At 50.0% G+C, this 18,009-nt stretch overlaps 1 protein-coding gene across 1 annotated transcript; it reads right to left on the minus strand.

Annotated features, from left to right (window-relative positions):
• Positions 1-4,543: 4,543 nt before the first annotated feature.
• On the minus strand, positions 4,544-17,080 carry BUB1 (BUB1 mitotic checkpoint serine/threonine kinase). Its single transcript, XM_064647441.1, has 25 exons — positions 17,016-17,080; positions 16,788-16,847; positions 16,136-16,280; positions 15,602-15,798; positions 15,020-15,060; positions 14,665-14,759; positions 14,344-14,393; positions 14,063-14,256; positions 13,671-13,819; positions 13,017-13,324; positions 12,270-12,319; positions 11,626-11,763; positions 10,750-10,845; positions 10,362-10,452; positions 9,887-9,962; positions 9,078-9,258; positions 8,511-8,589; positions 7,910-8,091; positions 7,341-7,481; positions 6,606-6,721; positions 5,799-5,960; positions 5,541-5,698; positions 5,285-5,462; positions 4,998-5,104; positions 4,544-4,835 (listed from the first exon to the last, which is right to left on the minus strand). The coding sequence occupies exons 1-25, from the start codon at positions 17,030-17,032 to the stop codon at positions 4,640-4,642; spliced, it is 3,207 nt and encodes a 1,068-aa protein (XP_064503511.1). The 5' UTR covers positions 17,033-17,080; the 3' UTR covers positions 4,544-4,639.
• Between the last annotated feature and the right edge of the window lie 929 nt (positions 17,081-18,009).

Below are 18,009 nucleotides of genomic sequence, written 5' to 3' on the forward strand. Positions count from 1 at the left end.
GTACCACAGGCTCACCCCTTGTGTACAACACTTGCTCTGTACATGCACAACTTGCACACTCCATGCACACCACGGAGAGTGTGTAAAGGTGACTGTGCACTCACCTTTACACATCCCTCATGCACTCACACCCTTACACACACACACACACACTCCTTGCACTGTGCACCCCCCCCCATGTACCACAGGCTCACCCCTTATTTACAACACTTGCTCTGTACGTGCACAACTTGCACACTCCATGGAGAGAAAGGACTCCACGTGAGGAAGGACCACGGAGAGGAAGAAGCACTGTGGAGAGGAGGAAGGACAATGGAGAGGAAGGATGATGGAGGGGAAGGACCACGCAGAGGAAGAACCCAGCACAGCCGCTGCAGGGGCTGAGCGCTGCTGACGGAGCCGATGCTGAGGACCCCATCCCACCCAGGATTCCCCCGACACATCCATGAGAGTCCAGGGTGGTCCCGCACACTACTGGAGCACCCCTGACCGCCACCCTGGCTCTGTTCCCACCCCCTTCACTTTGCTCCAACGGGATGGAAAGGAAAACGGGGTGCAGGTGTTTGGGGGGGGGGCAAAAATAATTTGGGAAATTCATTAGGGAAAAAAACTCATTAGGTAAAAATTTGAAAGCAGGGACAGGCAGCAGAAGGGAAAGGCTCGAGGGTCCCTCCAGCCAATTTGGCCGCACCGTCACCTTTCCACACAGGGAAAGTGAGGGAGAGGCAGGGCTGGAAATCAGGCTTGTGCCTCCTTTCCCAGCCCTCCGGCAGCGGTGCCCGCGGCACGGAGCCGGCGGGGCTCCGTGAGGGATCCCTGCTTCCCTCCGCTTCCCTTGGATCCGGGAGCCACCGGAGGCAGAGCGCGGGGGTCGCTCCGCAGGCACCGGGGCTGTCGGGACCAGCCGGCAGATGCTGCGTCTGTTTTCTGCTCCTGGCTCGGTTTGGTTTCTGTGTGGGCGGCTCATGCGAGCAGAAGGTGATGGGGAACAGCCAGTCCTTCTCAACCCCCAAATTGAGCCGGCCCTTCTCGCGGGGCTCATCCTGCCCTCGGGTTTTTGGACAGCCACCGGCGTGTCCCCCCCCCTCTTTCTCTGAGCGCATTTTCCCCCCGTGAATCACAGCACCAGCCTCCTGGAACAAATCCGTTTCGACGGTGTCCTCGTTCCTGTTGTTGTGAGCCATCTCGGAGGTATTTGCACTGAAGCCACAATCCCAAAGGTCATGGATTTTCGGCAGCCTGGCACCGTGCCCATCTGCGGGCACGGAGGGAGAGAGGGGGCCTTGAAACCTGCCCCTCACCGCTGCCTCGGGCTCTGCAGCATCCACTGCCCAGCTCCCTGGGGGTGCTCTTTTGCAGCTCTCCTCCTGCAGCACCGACAGCTGCTGGTGGCCTTTAGCAAAGCTCCCCTGGACCCACCAGCATCTGTGTTGTAGGGGGCTGTCCTGTCTTCCACGTGGAAATGAGAAGAGAGAAAGGAGAGGGGAGGTGGAGAGGGATGGAGAATGGGAATAGTGGGGATCCCATGTTGCTGCAGCTTCCTGGTGTCCACCATGGCATCTCTCAGCCCTCCCTCTGTGCTGTCATGGAATCACTTAGGTTGGAAAAGACTTTCAAGACCATCGTGTCCAGCCCAATCCCAACAGGCTGTCCCTGCCACTGGGAAGCAGGCAGGGAGGAGGATGGAGGAAAGGAGAGTGTGTCTGGCGAAAACCCACAGTATCACAGGGAAACCCCCCCCTAACAACCCCCCTCCTTCACCCGGCAGCTGCTCACCAAACCCATTTTGAACTGAACAACACAGCAACGGAAAAAAAAAAAAAAGATGCCTTGTTCTCCTCCTTCTCCTCCAACCATCGTGACAAATGGTATTTCACTCAGGCGCTGGCAGATAAAATCAGGTTTAAGCCACACACCTCAAACACGAGGCTTTATCTGAGCCGGGCTTGGAGCCTGACCTTTACCACGGCGCGGTGCCGCCGGCTCGCAGCCGCGGGAAGGCGGGAGCTGCCGCGGCTCCTCCGAGGTGGTCCAGGAGCCAGGGGAGAAGGGAGAGGAGGGAGAGGAGGGGGTTTTCCTGACCGGGGAGAGGAGGGAGAGCAGGGGGACTCAGGGATGCTCGATGGAGCGGGACAGCACGTGGGTTACAGAGCCGGGCACAGATGTGGGGACAGCAGCCGTGGGACGTGCACTGAGCTGCCACCAGGCTCAGGCACCTGTGGGTGACATCACCAGCACCAAAAAAAACCCCAAACCTGCCCCCCCACCCCCTCTCCCATCCAGAGGGAGTTACCAGGCATTGCTTTCCCTGCACTGTGGCTCCGTATCCCCCGTGTCAGGCAGGGAGCAAACCTGGGTTTTCCCCATCCCGAGTGAGCAGTGAGGAGCTGAATTTAAAATAAACCAACCCCAAATCAAGCCTTTGCTCCCTCATCAGCGTGTTCTGTGTCCCCAGGGGCTACTGTAAACAGCAAAGTTTGGCTACAGATAAAAATACGTTGATTTTGTTAAATAGATGAATATTTTTGTTAAAGAAACACCTAAACCCTCATGTAGGGTGTCACTGCTTCCATCCATCTGCAAGATGATGTGGTGACAGACCAAGGGACAGAAGAATGGTCCTGTCATGACCCAAGTGGCCCCCAGAATGGTGTAGCTTGGATTCACTGCTGCCCCAATTGAATTTGGTACCTGTTAACATGTATTTGAAGTCATTTGTTGTTCCTAATGGTATGAGTGACATCGCCTTGGGTGGCTTTAATGCCTCACCCGGATGGGAACCAGGACCACTGCTTCATTAGCATGAGTCTGACTAATTAGTGAGGTACCTGCAGCTTTTAACAACCTCTCACTTCTTTTTTTTTTTTTTTCCATGCATTAAAAACCATAATTTGGAAATCTGGCCGGGAACTGAGGGGAGATGCTGACAGCAGAAAGGTCTTGGCCAGGGCTAACCAGTTGCCACCAGCAAGGGATGGAGGAGCTGGGAGAGAGCCCCAGACCCCAGTGGGGGGCCCCGGGCTCGGTGGTAGAGGGTGAAAAATGAGCAAACTTGGGTTTTCTGCAGAAGAAAAAAAGCAGAGCCACCCACGCGCCAGGAAATCTCTCCTCTCCGTGTGGGTGGCGGAGGCCCCAAGATGAGTTATCTCTAAAGGGCGACTCTGGGGATACCTCGAGATCTTCACCGGCGTGGATCCGGCGCGTGCCAGGGAGGAAATATCACCCGGGGCCAGCTGGGGCTTTGCCTCCTGCTCCTGGTTCTGCAGCAGCTTGGTTTTTAAAATCAGCCAGAAAACGGGAGCCTCCATCCCCCCCCTCCCCGACGCGTCGCTCCGCGGATCCGTTTTCGCGCCGCGCGACCCCTCACGAGGTGGTTTTACCCCCTTTATCCTTCCTGCTTCCCATGGGATGATCACTGGGGAAGGAGGGTGCCCGGGGACAGATGGCTGGTGCAGGGGGTTCATTTTAAGGGTATTTAATGGAAAATGGCAGCGTTTATGAGGGGAAAAGAAGCGGGTTAGAGCTCCATCGTGCTCGTAAGGCTCCGCACTTTTCGGAGCAGCCTCTGGGTTAGGAGGAACTAAAAATGCAGAATTTACAGTATAGATCTAAAAACTTGAGCCTGGCAGAGATTTTGGCCTGGCCAGAGAACAGCTGGCTCCGGTTCAGCTCGTAAAAAAGTTAAACTGGGGAAGAAAGGGAACAAAAAAGCCACCCCAGCATTGAATGTTTATGTTTCCAGCAGCTCCGAGGTCTCTCCAGCTGATCTGCCTCTCCCTGTGCAACTTGCTCCGGCTGAGTCAGGAACCAGCTGCTTCGGATCAAAGCCGGAGGCTTTTCCATATGCCACAGAAAGCCTGACAAGAGGGAAAGCAGGCTGCTTCCAAGGGGAATCTGAGGGCTTTTGCCACAAAGGCAGGGAAGAGGAGCCCCAGCTGCAGGAGAGCAGCAAAACCCTCTGAGAACCAACACATGGCTCCGTGCTGGATCCCAGAATCCCTGCTCTTCCTCACTAGCCCTGGCTGTCCCAGCTGGGCTGGGCTTAGCTCACCTTGGTTTTCCAGTTGAACAAACTTGAAAGATACCCCTGAAACAGAGGCAGAGGGAGGGAGATTTAGGAAAGGCCGTTGTCTCCCTCCTGTGGGGAGATGCACAAATGAAAGTAATGCCCTCTCCTCCCCCCGGCGTTGTGTTGATAAAATATTCCTTTTAAAGGAGCACTTTTCCTGTCACTTTCCCGGTGTGTTTTCCCAACATTCTGCCACAGCAAAGGCAAAAAAAGAGGCCCTTTCCTCTTGGTTTTCCCCCGAGCCCCAATAATGACACTGTGGGAGGTCAGAAGTGAGAGTGTCCAGGGTGAGTTCAGCCCTGTCCAACCTAAATCTGACCTGTAAACCTCTATTTCTTCCATCCCAGAAGTTCCTAAGAACAGGTAGAGCAGGAGTAGCCTTTACTCAAAGTCTCCCAAACCTGTGTGAGCTGAACAACCCATTTTAGTGTGTTTTTTCTGCTAAAAGCACAAAGAGATGCAAGTCACCACTGCTGAAGTCGACGCCAAAACCATTTATTTGAAATCAAGTTATCACAGAAACATCTCACAACCGAGCCCTCAGTAACTGTGCAAAACAAAAATAGACCCTCATTTTCGGGAGCGTTTGTTCTCGATGAGCAGCACGACGAGCCTGTTCCGAAGGAACCTTATTTCCTTTTTGTAGGACGTGCAGAACAAGTCCCTCAGCTTCTGGCGCAGGGCTCCCAGCGAGGGCAGGCTGTGGCAGCTGGGGATGTTCAGCAAGGTCTCAAAGAACTCCTTCCACAGCTCAGCGTTGGCAAGCCTGTGAAAGGAGCACCAAAAAAAAAAAAAAAAAAGCTAAATTAAACTGTTAAAATAGGAATTTACCTCCCCCAGTCGGAGCTGTCATAGAATCAACAAAGCAAGCCGGGGCTGACAACAGGTCTTTCTAGGCAAAGGTTTGGGAAAGGTTTTTGACACTGACCTCCTGAAGGTTCCCTCAGGCTTCCAGACCCCGTTTTCATTCTTTATTTGCATGTAGGTGCCGAAGATCATGCAATAAACGGTGGCTGCGATGCCAAAGTAGTCTGTCTGAACGAAGAACACGCCGGCTTCACGTTAAAAATACACCAAGACCACTAAAAATGAGCTGGAAAACCCCTGTGGGGGGGACAAGCTCTGCAAAAGGAGATCTCGGGAGTGTGCTGAAGGCACAACTCTCACAGTTAAAAGTCTAATATTCTCGGTGGGAGGCTCCAGGGAATCCCCTACCTGGTAGTTCCAGGGTTTCTGCGTCAGCATTTCCACGCACTGGAACCCAGACGTCTCGCAGCGGGCGGTGAACGCCGTCCCCTCGGGGAAGAGCTTCATGTCAACGCTCTGGCCAAAGTCGATGAGGGTCAGGCCATGGGAGAGCCCGTCTATGTCGCAGGTGTCATTGTCCAGGAACCTGCAGGCACGACAAGAACCAGCCCACGTCAAGTCGAGGCTCCGGCGCCGCCTCCCGCGCGGGGTGAGGAGCACTCGCCTTTCCCCGAGGATGAAGTTGTCGGGTTTGATGTCCCCGTGGATGATCCGGCAGCTGTGGAGCTCCTCCACCATGTGGAGGATCTTCACGGCGAAGTAGATCACCAGGGCTTGGGGCATCACCTTCTCGGGAATCCTCTTGTAAAGGTTGATGGCGTTCTGTGAACCCAGAGGACACAACAGGGATGGCTTGATACGGGTTAAAGGCCTGAGGGGATGGACAGAGATGCCCTCCAGAGCAGAAGCTGATGCCACTCACCAGCAACGTTCCGTAGCTGTGGAGCTCACCCACCAAAATGCTCCCGTTTCGGAAGAAATGAGCAGAATAAAAGTGGGCGTAGAGGTGGTGCAGGCTGGGGTCCAGCCTTTCCACCAGCTGGGTTGCAACGTAGAACTCCCAAGGGTTGGCAGGTTTCTGGACCTGGAAGTAAGAAGTGGATTTACTGGGAAAATCTGTGAGCGTTGAAAGCAGAAGTTCCTCTCAGGTTGGGGTTTTTTAGTGGGAGATTTGGCATCTTCCCTTCCCAAATAAATACATATGACAGGATCATGGAATCCTGGGATGGTTTGGGTTGGAAGGGACCTTAAAGATGATCCTATTCCAACCCCCTGCCATGGGCAGGGACACCTTCCACTATCCCAGGTTGCTCCAAGCCCTGTCCAACCTGGCCTTGGATGCTTCCAGGAATCAGGCAGCCACAGTTTCCCTGGGAAAACTGTGACAGAGCCTCACTCCCCTCACAGAAATTAACCTCAGGTCAATACACTTGATGATCAATCCTGTCCTATCAGGAATCCAATTCCATGCCACAATCCCATTCTGGCCACACACTTTGGTGTATCCTTGATGCTCAAAAGAAAGCGTAAATCACCTTTTTATCCCCAAAAGATCTCACATAAGGTGTTAACACAAAGAAGGCTTTTTCCTGAAAGCCCAAATGTTGATGAGAAGATCCACAAAAAGGTCCCAGGGACAGATCTGAAGTGGGAAGGCCAAGGGGAGGTGTCACTACTGTAAGACTCCAGAATTATTCCAGGAGAGCATTCCTGGCCCAATCCCACTGACCTTGAACACGACTTTCTGGTTGTTCCGAGGGTTATTGGCATCCAGGAGGGAAGCCTGATAGACATGGGCAAAAGCTCCCTCTCCGACCAAGCAATCCACATGGAATGAGCTGGAACCTTAAAGAGATGAATACAACATCAAATCCTGCTTGCAGACTCCAGGAGGTGAATCACTACTCAGGGAAAAAAAAAGGAGAGCACCAGCCTACATGGATTATTTAAGCCCCGAGCTGTTTTCTTCCCTACAAGTCATCCCTTCCCTAGGAGAAAGCCTGGACTCAGCTCCTGAAACCAGGAGTGCTGGAAGTGCCACATGCTAAAAAAACAGCGTTTCTATTTTTGGTCTGACCCCCCTGGGAGGGATCAAATTCCAAAGGCCGTGTCCTCAAGAGCAAACACCAATGTTTGAGTCCCACAAGGGTGTTGCAATCCTCGTCCCTACAGCTTTTGTTGACACGGGACCGCTGCTGCTCCGTACAAGGCTCGAGGGTTGTGTCCCAGATTATAAGGAAAACCAGGAAAACGACCACTCAAGAGCCCTGCATCCAAAAGGCTCATGCTACAAAAGACAAACAAACCAACCCCTAGCCTGACCCCACAGCTGAGGTTGGGATAACCTGGAAGGCATCTGGATATGTGCACAAGGAAGCTGAATTCCAAAACATTTCCCGAGAATTTTTCCCGGAAAAAACCACTGAGAAATGCTTGCAAATGGAATACCTGAAGGAGCTCTTACCCAGTGGGAGCTCAGCCTTCACTGTGATCAATGGGAGGAGAGTTTTCCACTCAAAGTAGTTGGTGTAGGTGTGGAGAGGTTTGGGAAGCTCCGACAAGAACTTGGCAATCAGTGCCTTATCCCAAGGGTTCTCCACGAGGACTTCATGGGAAAAAAAAAAAAAAAAAAGAGAAGTATTTAAGCAACAAATGTCATTTCAAAGAGGTCACACAAGGTTACACTTGAATGAGCATCACTGATTCAAAGGAAATATTACAAAACATAAACCCCAAGAGGGATAAGTTAAACATCCCTCCGTTTGGACATTCCAGGTTTTACACCTGTTAAAGATGCCCAGAAAGCTGGATTTTTCCAAAGCATCTGGGCCCTGATGAGCGCAGAACCTGTGAGTACTCCAAGTATTCCTGCACTTTGGAATGTCTTTGGCATCACCCAAACAGAGGTACAACCCACAGCTGTCCCTCCTCACATCCCTTGCAGGTGATCCCTGCTCCAATCTTGGAATATATAGCACAAAAAAACCAGGGAATGCTCCATGCCTGCAGCTCCCACTCTCTGGGCTGTGCCACCTCCACACAACTGCTCCTGGCAAGTTCTCTCCAGCCCTGCACAGGAAGATTCACCTCTGCTCGTGGTTCTTTGCTCATGTTGTTGTTGGGAAGCAGCTCCAACAACTCCCTGAATGCCATTCCCATGTTTCAGGATGTTTTCCTGGAGCTCCCTTGGCTCTGTGGCGTGTTCCAGAGCGAGGCTGTAGGGATTGAAACCAAAATATCATTAACTGACCCTTCTGCCACGGGGGTTTGGCACCTTCAGGAAGCAAAAAACTTCCACACTCACAACCTTGGCCGACACTGAGATGAATAAAATGGTTTTCTTAAGAAAATAATATTTGGTCAAGTCTCATTCCCTGATATCTAATAATTTTTTCAAGTTCATCAGCCAACAGGGAAGAAAGCAGTGGATTTTTGGACAGGTAATTTTTGATTGAAATGTGGCAAAACTTGAATCCTGGAAGCATTTTTTGGGGTGTTGTCGCCCAACCCAGGTTCATTTATCCCCAGAGTGCTGAGAAATATCCTAAGCAGAGCCAGGCTCACACAAATACCTCAGGATTCCTTGGAAAACTTGCATTGGGATGTCCTGAAATCCCAGCCAGTCACGACATACCTTAATTTCTTGGTTTTTGTCTGTTTGTGCACTTCTCCAGAGAACTCCAGATCCATCTGTGGCAGGTCATCCCCACAGGCTGCACACAGGGAGCAGCAACAAGAGCAAATCAGTGTTCATTTTCCCCAAACACAGGAACATTTAGAGAATTCCCACCCACAGCTCCCCACAAAAACTAGAACTCCACAAGCCCAATTTAAAATATGTGAGTAAAGATCAGGGCTGGATTTCTCCAGGGGGTGTATTCCAAGACTAAGGAGGGGCAGAGCAGCATAAAGGTGGTGCTGGGATTCAGCCACTGCTTTGATCTTCACGACCCCTTGGAATTGGCTGGACACACCCATTGTCTTATCCCTTAAATCTCTCACCCCTCCAATTAGAAATCCTTGGAGAGCTGATGTGCTGGGCCAGCTCCCAGCTGGTTTTCCCACAGGGAATGTGGGCTCAGGAATGGCAGCAGTGGGAGGATTTGGCCAAATCCTATCCCCTGGGTAGGATGTGGCCAAAACTGGAGTCAGAAAGCACCAAAATTCAAACGCCCTCATCCCGAAATATCCCTCATTTTACCTCTGTCCCCCAAAGGTTGTAGGGAACGAGCTGCCAGGTAGCTGAAGGGCGTCGAGACGAGCTGGGCAGCTCGTGCAAAGTCTCTGGTGTTGTTTGGACTGGCAGCCAAGGTTTTGTTGCTGCACTGGATGTTCCACACCGTGTAATCATCCCTCAGGAATTCCGTGGTCCCCGTCTCTTCCTGCACGGGAGAAAAGAGATAAAAGATCTAAAATTAAACCACCAAATTGTCTGCACTGGGACCTCCAGCAGCCTAATGGTGAGTCAACTTGTAATATTAGAAAAATAAAGGGTTATTAGGAAAATACAGGAATGGCAACATAAAGGTTGCATCCCAGGTTTCCATAGTTTTGGGCCAGACCTGAATGTTGGCAATAATCAGCAGCAGAGCACAAAAAAAATTGCCATGAGAGCCTGGAAGAACCAATCTTATGATGATACAGGGATCACTTATATCCAAGCAGACTGAGGTTTTATGCATCTCCTTGGCTATGGAATCTGTGAGGCTGGAAGGTGAAATGCCTCTTCCTGCCCTCCAACTGATGCTGAATCCACATAGGAACTGCAGCTGGATTCATCCCAGGGGAGGAGGTCTCCACTCTCAAGCTCCCAGAAGTTTTACGAGAATTAACAATCCAAAAAAAAAAAGCTCATCCCATCAGCAGGGAATGGGAAAGGGCATCCAGACTTCAGCCTGGCAGCCTTCCCAAGAATATTGTGGGACTGGGAGAGGACAAAAGGTAAATCTGATAACCCCCATAACTCCATAACCCACTTCCAAAGCCAACCCTTGCAGGATCACCACTCACTTCTGCTGCACAGTCAGTCAAGTGTTGTTGTCCAAGACTTCTGGGCTCCTCTGGCTTGTTCTTGTGCTGTGGGATGCTGAAAAACAGGAATTTTAGAACTCCTCTCCCCAGGAGCTCTCCCAGGCACGCTGATCAAAGCACACTTGTTCGGTTTTAACTTCCATTTTTTTATATTTCTTTTCTCAAGAGTCCCGTTTGCAGCTCCTTGGAGAAGCTGCAGCAGCTCAAAGAAACGAGTTATCCCCAAATTCCCCAGAAAATGAAGCCTCCCAAGCACTGTCCAAACAGGGAAGTTGGGCAATTCCAGGGTAGCAACTACAGCTTTTCTCGTGCCACTCTCCACACAGCTCCTACCAGTTGTACCCAAGCCAATCCCGACTGGAATCACAGCCATGGCAAAGTTCTATGGAGTGGAATCAATCCCACAGGGAATTTTTCACGAGCTCAGCTCAGCTATTCCTTTTTCCCTCCTTACCTGCTGTTCTCCTTCTCATTCTCATCCTGAAAGATGGAAAATGCAGGAGTGGCAGGGACAGCAACATTAGTTTTCAAACACCCATCAGGCTCTGAAAAATAAGAGATAACCAATGTTATCTTCACCCAACAAAGATTATTTAAACAGCCCCACTTCCCCCCCATCCAGGTCCCTCCACCTGCAGAATTCCCACTCAAATCCCCTTTCCAATAAATGCTTGGAAATCAGATTTTTCCAGCCCAAAGCCAGTTGGGGAATCTCTCTGTGTTCACTCCTGTAAAACCTTGGGTGTCAGCCTGTCCTAACTCTTACAACAAGGACTGATGGGAGGTGGAAATGGGAAATAAAGGATGGAATAGCATGGATTGGGAAAATAAATAGCACACACCATTTTTCCTGAAAAAAGCTTCTAGTTCTTCGTTGCTGTTTTCCAGGGGTGATGGTTCAGGCAAGATGGGTGTTTGAAACACATCCATGAGAAAGCCTAATAAATGAAGAAAAATGGAAGGGAAAATGAAGGGAAAATAAAGAATAAATGAAGACAAAAAAAGTAAAGGAAAAAAAACTCCCCACAGGAATAACATTCCCAGCAAAAGAAATTTTCAGAGCTTCTTCCATTGTGTTGTAGACAAATCAAATGGTAATTAATTATAACAGTATTAAAAGGTAATTAATTATAATGGTCTTATAATTTATCAAATGCCAGTAACAATTATTCCTCCCAGATACATTTAACCCCCCCCAGACAGCTGAACAGACACAGGGAGGTCCAGTTTGGCCACCACACACCTTCCAAGGCCTCCCAAGGGGGCAAATTCTCCTTTAATTTCCCAGATTTTTGGAAAACTTGGATATTTAGAAAACTAAAGAACGCCACAGGTTTTGGGGGTTTATTTTTCGTTTTTCTTTTCAGGGAGATTTATTCAGCTCGACATCAACCAGAGCTGGCAACTTCCAAATTGGTCTGCTGCCTACAAACAGGAGTCCCTGACAGCAGTGACAAGAGCAGCTCAGGGGCTCCCAAAGAAGCCTGGCAGGGACTTCTCCAGGAATTTCTGGGATGTGGCTGCTGGGATGCTGTTAAAGCACCCAAAGTTCTGGGTCATCCAAATCCCGACAGAAGGCTGATGGTTTAATATTCTCGTTGACTGAACGGTGAACTTGCTCACCACTAAAGAACTTCCTTGGCTAGTGGAGCACTCAGATTTCCAGGCCAGATCCCACCAACTCCAGAGGAAGCAGGATGTCACCCCAGAGATCTTACCCAAGGCTTCCTTCGTGTGCACCGTGGGCGACGGCTGCACTTTGAAGGGCGTCGCCTGCGTCCCTCCCGCCAGAGAGGTGTTCGGGGTGGCCTGGGAAGCATTTCCAGAGGCAAAGGAGGAATTTCCACCTCTGGAGGCTGAAAAGGACAACAGGGAGATCAGATGGTTCCTGAAGGAGCCTGGGATTGTTTACGGACATTCCAGCGGCAAGGAAAATGTTGGTGAGGAGAAGTAAACAAGGGGAGCAGAGGAATGACGGCGCGGGGTTTTGGGAGGGATTTCTGGCTTGTTTACAGACCTGCGGGGCAGATTCCCAAGGGAAACCACCCTGAGAGACTAGAGGGACCTGGGACAGCTGGGTGGCCCCTGAGGAACCTGCCTGCAATTCACAGGAATGATCTATCCCAGCAAGGGCAAACAGGGATCTCCCGGCTGCACTGGGAAAGGAACTGCATGGAAGGTGGGAACAGGGGCTGGATGCATGGAAGGGAGGGAGAGACCTTGCCCAGACACACAGGGATGGAGTCAGGGAAGTCAAAAAGCTTTGCTAGGGTTGGAACCAGTGTCCACACGCAATTATTGATCCCCAGCCAGGAACAGTCACACCAACAGCATCAGTGTCCGTCCAAACTGGGCTCCTCACCTTCCCTCACATCCACAGCAGGAGCCAATCCAGTGGATCTCTTAGGGTGCCTTCAGAGGAAAGAGTGACAACATCAGCTTGGAATAAAAACTGTTTAAATCCCATTTTAATCCCTATTTAAATTAAGTGAGAAGTCCTTTAGAATATTATTAAATATCAACCTCTGAAAGATCCTCCTACAGCTGCCAGTGAATATGAAACCTGGAAGGCAGCAGAGTCCTTTAGAAAGGTTAAAATGCATTCAACACTCTCCTGGGACACAGTTTGCCTCCAAGGAATTCCGTGATATGAGTGAATAACTGGTTCCAATTTGGCCAAGCCTACTCAGCCACCCTCCCTTTGCCAGCCTGAGTTTCTCCCTCTGCCCCCCAATTTTGTGTCCTCTATTGGCCCAGTCCCACAGCAGAAGTGCAGGAGAAAAACACCAACAATTCTATCCTTCTCTGGAGACCTCGGGGTGGGATCTGCACGACCAAGGCATTCCTGGTGTTTATTCCAGGGACAGCCAGGCAGTTACACACCCAATTCCCTCTTATCAGAATTAAACCACAGCGGGTTAAAGGAATTAAACACTGCAGTGAGGACTAAGTTTGCTCCGTGCCTAACAAACACCAGTTTCCACAGGCGACCTCAGGTGGGTGGGTTTGTTTTTTTCTTTTCAGAAGGGGTAGAAAGACTCCTTTTTAGTTCATTCCCAGCCAGTGTAGGCGCTGAGGACACGAATTGAAGGAGCCTGTTCATACTCACTGTTGCAGAGCTGAGTCGGGGTGTGCCGGTTCCTCAGCTGAGGTACCACTGAAGGGAGGGTGCACCAGACTCTTCTGGAGCTCCCCAGGCTCTGGCTGAGCTCTGTCTCTGTCCTTCTCCTCCCTTCCTTCCCACAAGGAGGCCGATGGGACCCGGCGGCCGAGGGGCTTTGCTGGCAGCAGGCTGGGAGCAGGGGCTGGGCCAACACTGGGCTGGGGCTGCTCTGGCACCTCGGGCACACCTGAGGTTGGAGAGGGTGCCACGCAGTTCCCTGGCAGGGCTGTGCTGGGCCTGGCACGCGGGAGCACCTTTAGGGGAGAGAAATGATGCTCAGACATCCCACAAAGTCCAGCCGAGAAACGTCCCTCGACACCCAAACACCCCCCAGGCACAGCCACTGCCGTTTGCCCTTCAGTTCTGCACGACTAGAACAGCTTTTCACACTTTGGAGAACTTTCTAAAACCAGATTCTAGAGATGCAAACCCAAACTTTGGGGTGTAACCACTAAAATCTGAGTATTCCAAGTTGCTCCAGGTGTCTGTGTTAGTATTGCAGCCAGAACTTCCAGATTTGGTTAACAATCCACTCTGGTTCCTCAAGCAGGGTTAAAATTTTGTGGGACAAATCCCCTGCCCATCCCAGGACACACTCACCACCCTCTGGATTGGTTCAGCTCCTGGTTTCAGCCTGGTTTCCTCCAGGCTTTTGCTGAGCTGGGTGAGCTCCTCCAGCCTCTTCTGCAGGGCCTGGAGTTCCAGCACAGCCGACTCCTTTTTCCTCATGGTCTCTCTCTCCTCTTCCTCTAAGGATTAAACAACGATATTCAATGAAACAATTCATCCTGGGTTTCTCAATGTGGTCGTTACAAGCTGCTTGTATTTATAATATAGATATATTTGGTCTGCACCACAATATTTAGCAATAATTGCTCACTGTTCCCCTCGGGAGAAACACCACCAAGACAACCTGGGCTCGAAAAGACCAGCCCAGGGGATGAGCTGAACCAGGAAGGAGTTGTTTGGAGAGGTGGAAAAAAGAGGGATACCCAGTTGTTTCTGCCTCCTGAGGCGCTCGTATCTCCTGAAGTATCTCCTGGCCCTCAGCTCCTCGAAGGAGAGCTCGGAGCCCTCACACAGCAGCAGGTCCTTGGCGTACATGGGGACCTGCTGACGCTCAGCAGCACCAGGAGAAGGTGGCTTGGGAAGCACCTCGGATCTGGAGATGAAGGTGATGTACCTCCTGGCAGGGAAAAAGCAGGAAAGGGTCAGGTTTGCTGGGTTTTATCCTCGGGGCGAGTTCGCTCTCAAACCCCACCCAGACACTTACACTTCTTCCTTTCCAGCAGGACAGGGCTGAGAAACAGCAGCATCAGGACCCTAAAGCAGAGCAGGGGGGGATAAAACATCAAACTGAAAAAGGAAATAAAATCCAAGCAGCACGACTGGCACAGAACCCATTGATAATATTATGCTTTCCAAGAATAATGACACATTCCTATGGAGATGTGGTGCAGCAGGAAAACATTGGGAGCAGCTTTAAGACACACCACACTCCTGTATTTTATCTTTCTTTTTCAGCCAAGCTCCTCAATCCAAAACCTTTTTATGAAGCATCTTTCCCCAAATGCCCAAATTCTTCGTAATTTACCTGATTTTTGCAGGGATTAACATCTGAACCCTCTTTTTGAGGAGCCATTTGATTCACATTATTGGAAGTCTGAAGTGGTTTTATGACAGCAACACCTGGGACAGGAAAACATAATATAAATATTTCTACTCACTAAATGAGCAGAAATCATTTGCTCACTGGTGCATTTTTATTGACTGGAAGCATTGGAAAATTAGTAACTTGTTTTGAATACAGTCTCCTCAAGAATTCTTAATGTGGTCAGGAAAACAGGGGGAAAACGAAGCAGAAAACTTGTTTTCTTCTACAGCAAAACTGATTGAGCTAAAGATTCATTTAGTGGAGTTACAACTCAGACAGGTGTTTTCAGCCTCACCTTCCAAAGGATGATTCCCAGGGTTGGAACTCTGCAACCAGCTAAATTGCAAAAAAAATGCCAGTTATTACCATGAAATCCTCTGCCTCCCTCTCCTCCCACCTCCCAGGAATCTTGGATTTCCTAGTGCAGTCATGCCCTGAAATGTAACATTGACAACCAGGATTTTTGTTGTACGTGGACATCTCCTGTTCCCTCCACAGCTACAAAACCAAAAAGGGCTGCAAAGGGCAGCAGGAGGAGAAAGTGGGGGGTTTGCTTTACATTTTACATTACATTTTACATGGTTTCTTGCATTTAGCTCCTCCCAGTTAAATGCTGAAAACTCCAAGACTCTGAGCTCAGGGATTTGCTTTCTGGGCCCTATTTCACTGAGGACACTCTGGGGCAGTTTTTCTCCATACACTTTCCAAAACACCCAACAAATATTGAACAGCAGAGAAGTATTTCATTAATATTTAGTAAAAACAACCATCAATCTGCCTCTGCTACAGCACAGAGAATAACGAGCCGCGTGCCATGTCTGGTTAATTAGGAGTAATAATGAGCATTATGGGTGAGGAAAAGAGGTCTCAGAGTTACCAGTGGAGCTGCTGCAGCTTCTCCTGGGGCTCTGCCTGGTTGTGGAGCCCTTTCTGAAGCACAGCCCCTGCCCCCTGCGTGTTGCCTTCGCTCGCCAGCTGCTGAGCCCAAGCCACGTAGAAATCCGAGGACTTTGCTCCAATTCCCTGCCCGTGGAGGTACTCAAAATACTGGCCAGGGGGAGAGATGAACTCTGCCTGCACAGGAGAAGGTGCACAAGCTGTAAGAACTTCCAAAAAAAACCACCCAAGGCAAAAAAAAAAAAAAAAAAGAAAAAGCAACAATTTCTTAGTTTTCGTCGTAGGGAGGTGTAACGTTTTCAAGGATAAAAGCAGCTAAAATTCCTCTCTCAAGATACAATGAGGCAGCTTAAAAACACACTGTCCCTTCAGCAAGACTCACATTCTGCAGGGAATTTCAATTCCATGCCCTTCCCCGAGCCCTCCCTCTCCTCCCACAGCCCTTTGCAGCCCCAGAACTGCTCCGTTAATACTTTAGGATGGTTTAATTCCCAAAAAATGTAGCTTTACCCACCAGCTTGATGCAGTACTTGACAAACCGCGGGTCCTGCTGGTACCTCGTGTCATCCAGGAATGTCTTCACCAGCTCCTCCAGGAGCCTGGGCCACAGGGATTGCTTCTCCTGGAGCGGGATACATCCCTCTGCCCACTGAGCGTACCTGGAAACGTCCCGGGGTCAGCACCGAGCCAGGGAACCACCCGAGAGAGGGATGGGGTAGCTCTGGAATCAGGGATGGGGGCAATTCCTGAACCAGGGCAACTCCTGAGTCAGGGGTGGGGCAATACCTGGACAGGGGCAATTCCTGAGCCAGGGCAATTCCTGAGCCAGGGTGGGGGCAATTCCTGAGCCGGGGCAATTCCTGAGCCAGGGTGGGGGCAATTCCTGAGTCAGGGATGGGGCAATTCTTGAACCGGGGCAACTCCTGAGCCAGGGATGGGGCAATACCTGGACCGGGGCAACTCCTAAATCAGGGACGGGGCAATACCTGGACCGGGGCAATTCCTGAGCCAGGGTGGGGGCAATTCCTGAGCCAGGACAATTCCTGAGCCAGGGTGGGGGCAATTCCTGAGCCAGGAAAATGCCTGAGCCAGGGTGGGGGCAATTCCTGAGCCAGGGCAATTCTTGAGCCAGGAATGGGTAACACCAGGGCCGGACCCGCGCTCACCTGTCCCAGGGCTCCAGTGGGTCTGGACCTTGGTAATTCCGAATCTGAGCCTCGTAGTTCCTGCAGGGAAAAGGGCAGGTCGGGTTGGGATCGTGGAGGAGCGGGAAGAGCCCGAGGGGGGACCAAGCCCCGTGAGCCCCCGGCCCCCAGCACAGCTCCGTTGGCCGCGGCACCCTCCCTGTCTCGTTATCCCGATCCGGATCCCATTAATCCCGCTGTCCCTCTCACCGCCCGTTCGCAGCCATCTCGCTCCAACCGTTCCCGCGATTCAAACTGGCCGCGCAAACGCGCGGCGCCTGCCCATTGGCTGCCCTGATCTGCGCACCGCTCTCCCATTGGTCATCGCGCGGCTCGCCCCGCCCCCCATCGGAAGTACCGCGATCCCATTGGCTGGATCGCCTGTCAATCTCACCGGGTCTCCAGGGGACCCGCCGGCGTGAAGCCCGAAACGTGAAATAGAATGAAAAAATAAAATAAAATAAAATAAAATAAAATAAAATAAAATAAAATAAAATAAAATAAAATAAAATAAAATAAAATAAAATAAATAAAATGGAAAATAAAATAAAATAAATAAAATGGAAAATAAAATAAAATGGAAAATAAATAAAAAAATAAGCAAAGAAATTAGAAAATAAAATTAAAGAGAACAATGAAACAAAAAATTAAAAAGAAAGGAAAATTAAGTAAAAGTCAAATATAAAAATTAAAAAAAATATATTAAAAACTAAAAACCAACTATCCCGCGTCCTGCAGCCTCCCCCGGGGGATGTCCCTGCAGCAGGGAGGAGACATCTCCTGGCACTGGCTGGAGCGCAGGAACCCCATTGACTCCCATCTGGAGCATTCATTAACAGTTATTAATAATAGTTATGAAAAATAGTATTTAATAATAAGACGACATAATAATTATATTATTATCCAATAATAATTATTTAATAGAAATACAACATATATTAATGCAATACAAAGTAAAATAATATTTATTAATAGTTATTAATAATAGCTATTTATGAGGTATGGTGCGAATTAGGAATTAATTATGCGAATTGGGGAGGGGGGCATTTTTCAGCCGCCAGCCCCTAAGCAATCCCGAACTCCTGCGCCAAAAAGAAGTGCAACAAAATGAAAAAAAAAAAAATAAGGAAAAAAAAAAAAAAAAAACAAAGCGAAATTTAAAGAAAAAAATAAAATAAGCCGATGAGTCCTCCAAGACCATCGA

This window comes from Pseudopipra pipra, chromosome 3 (assembly GCF_036250125.1).
Source record: "Pseudopipra pipra isolate bDixPip1 chromosome 3, bDixPip1.hap1, whole genome shotgun sequence".
In the NCBI taxonomy this organism is placed as follows: domain Eukaryota; kingdom Metazoa; phylum Chordata; class Aves; order Passeriformes; family Pipridae; genus Pseudopipra; species Pseudopipra pipra.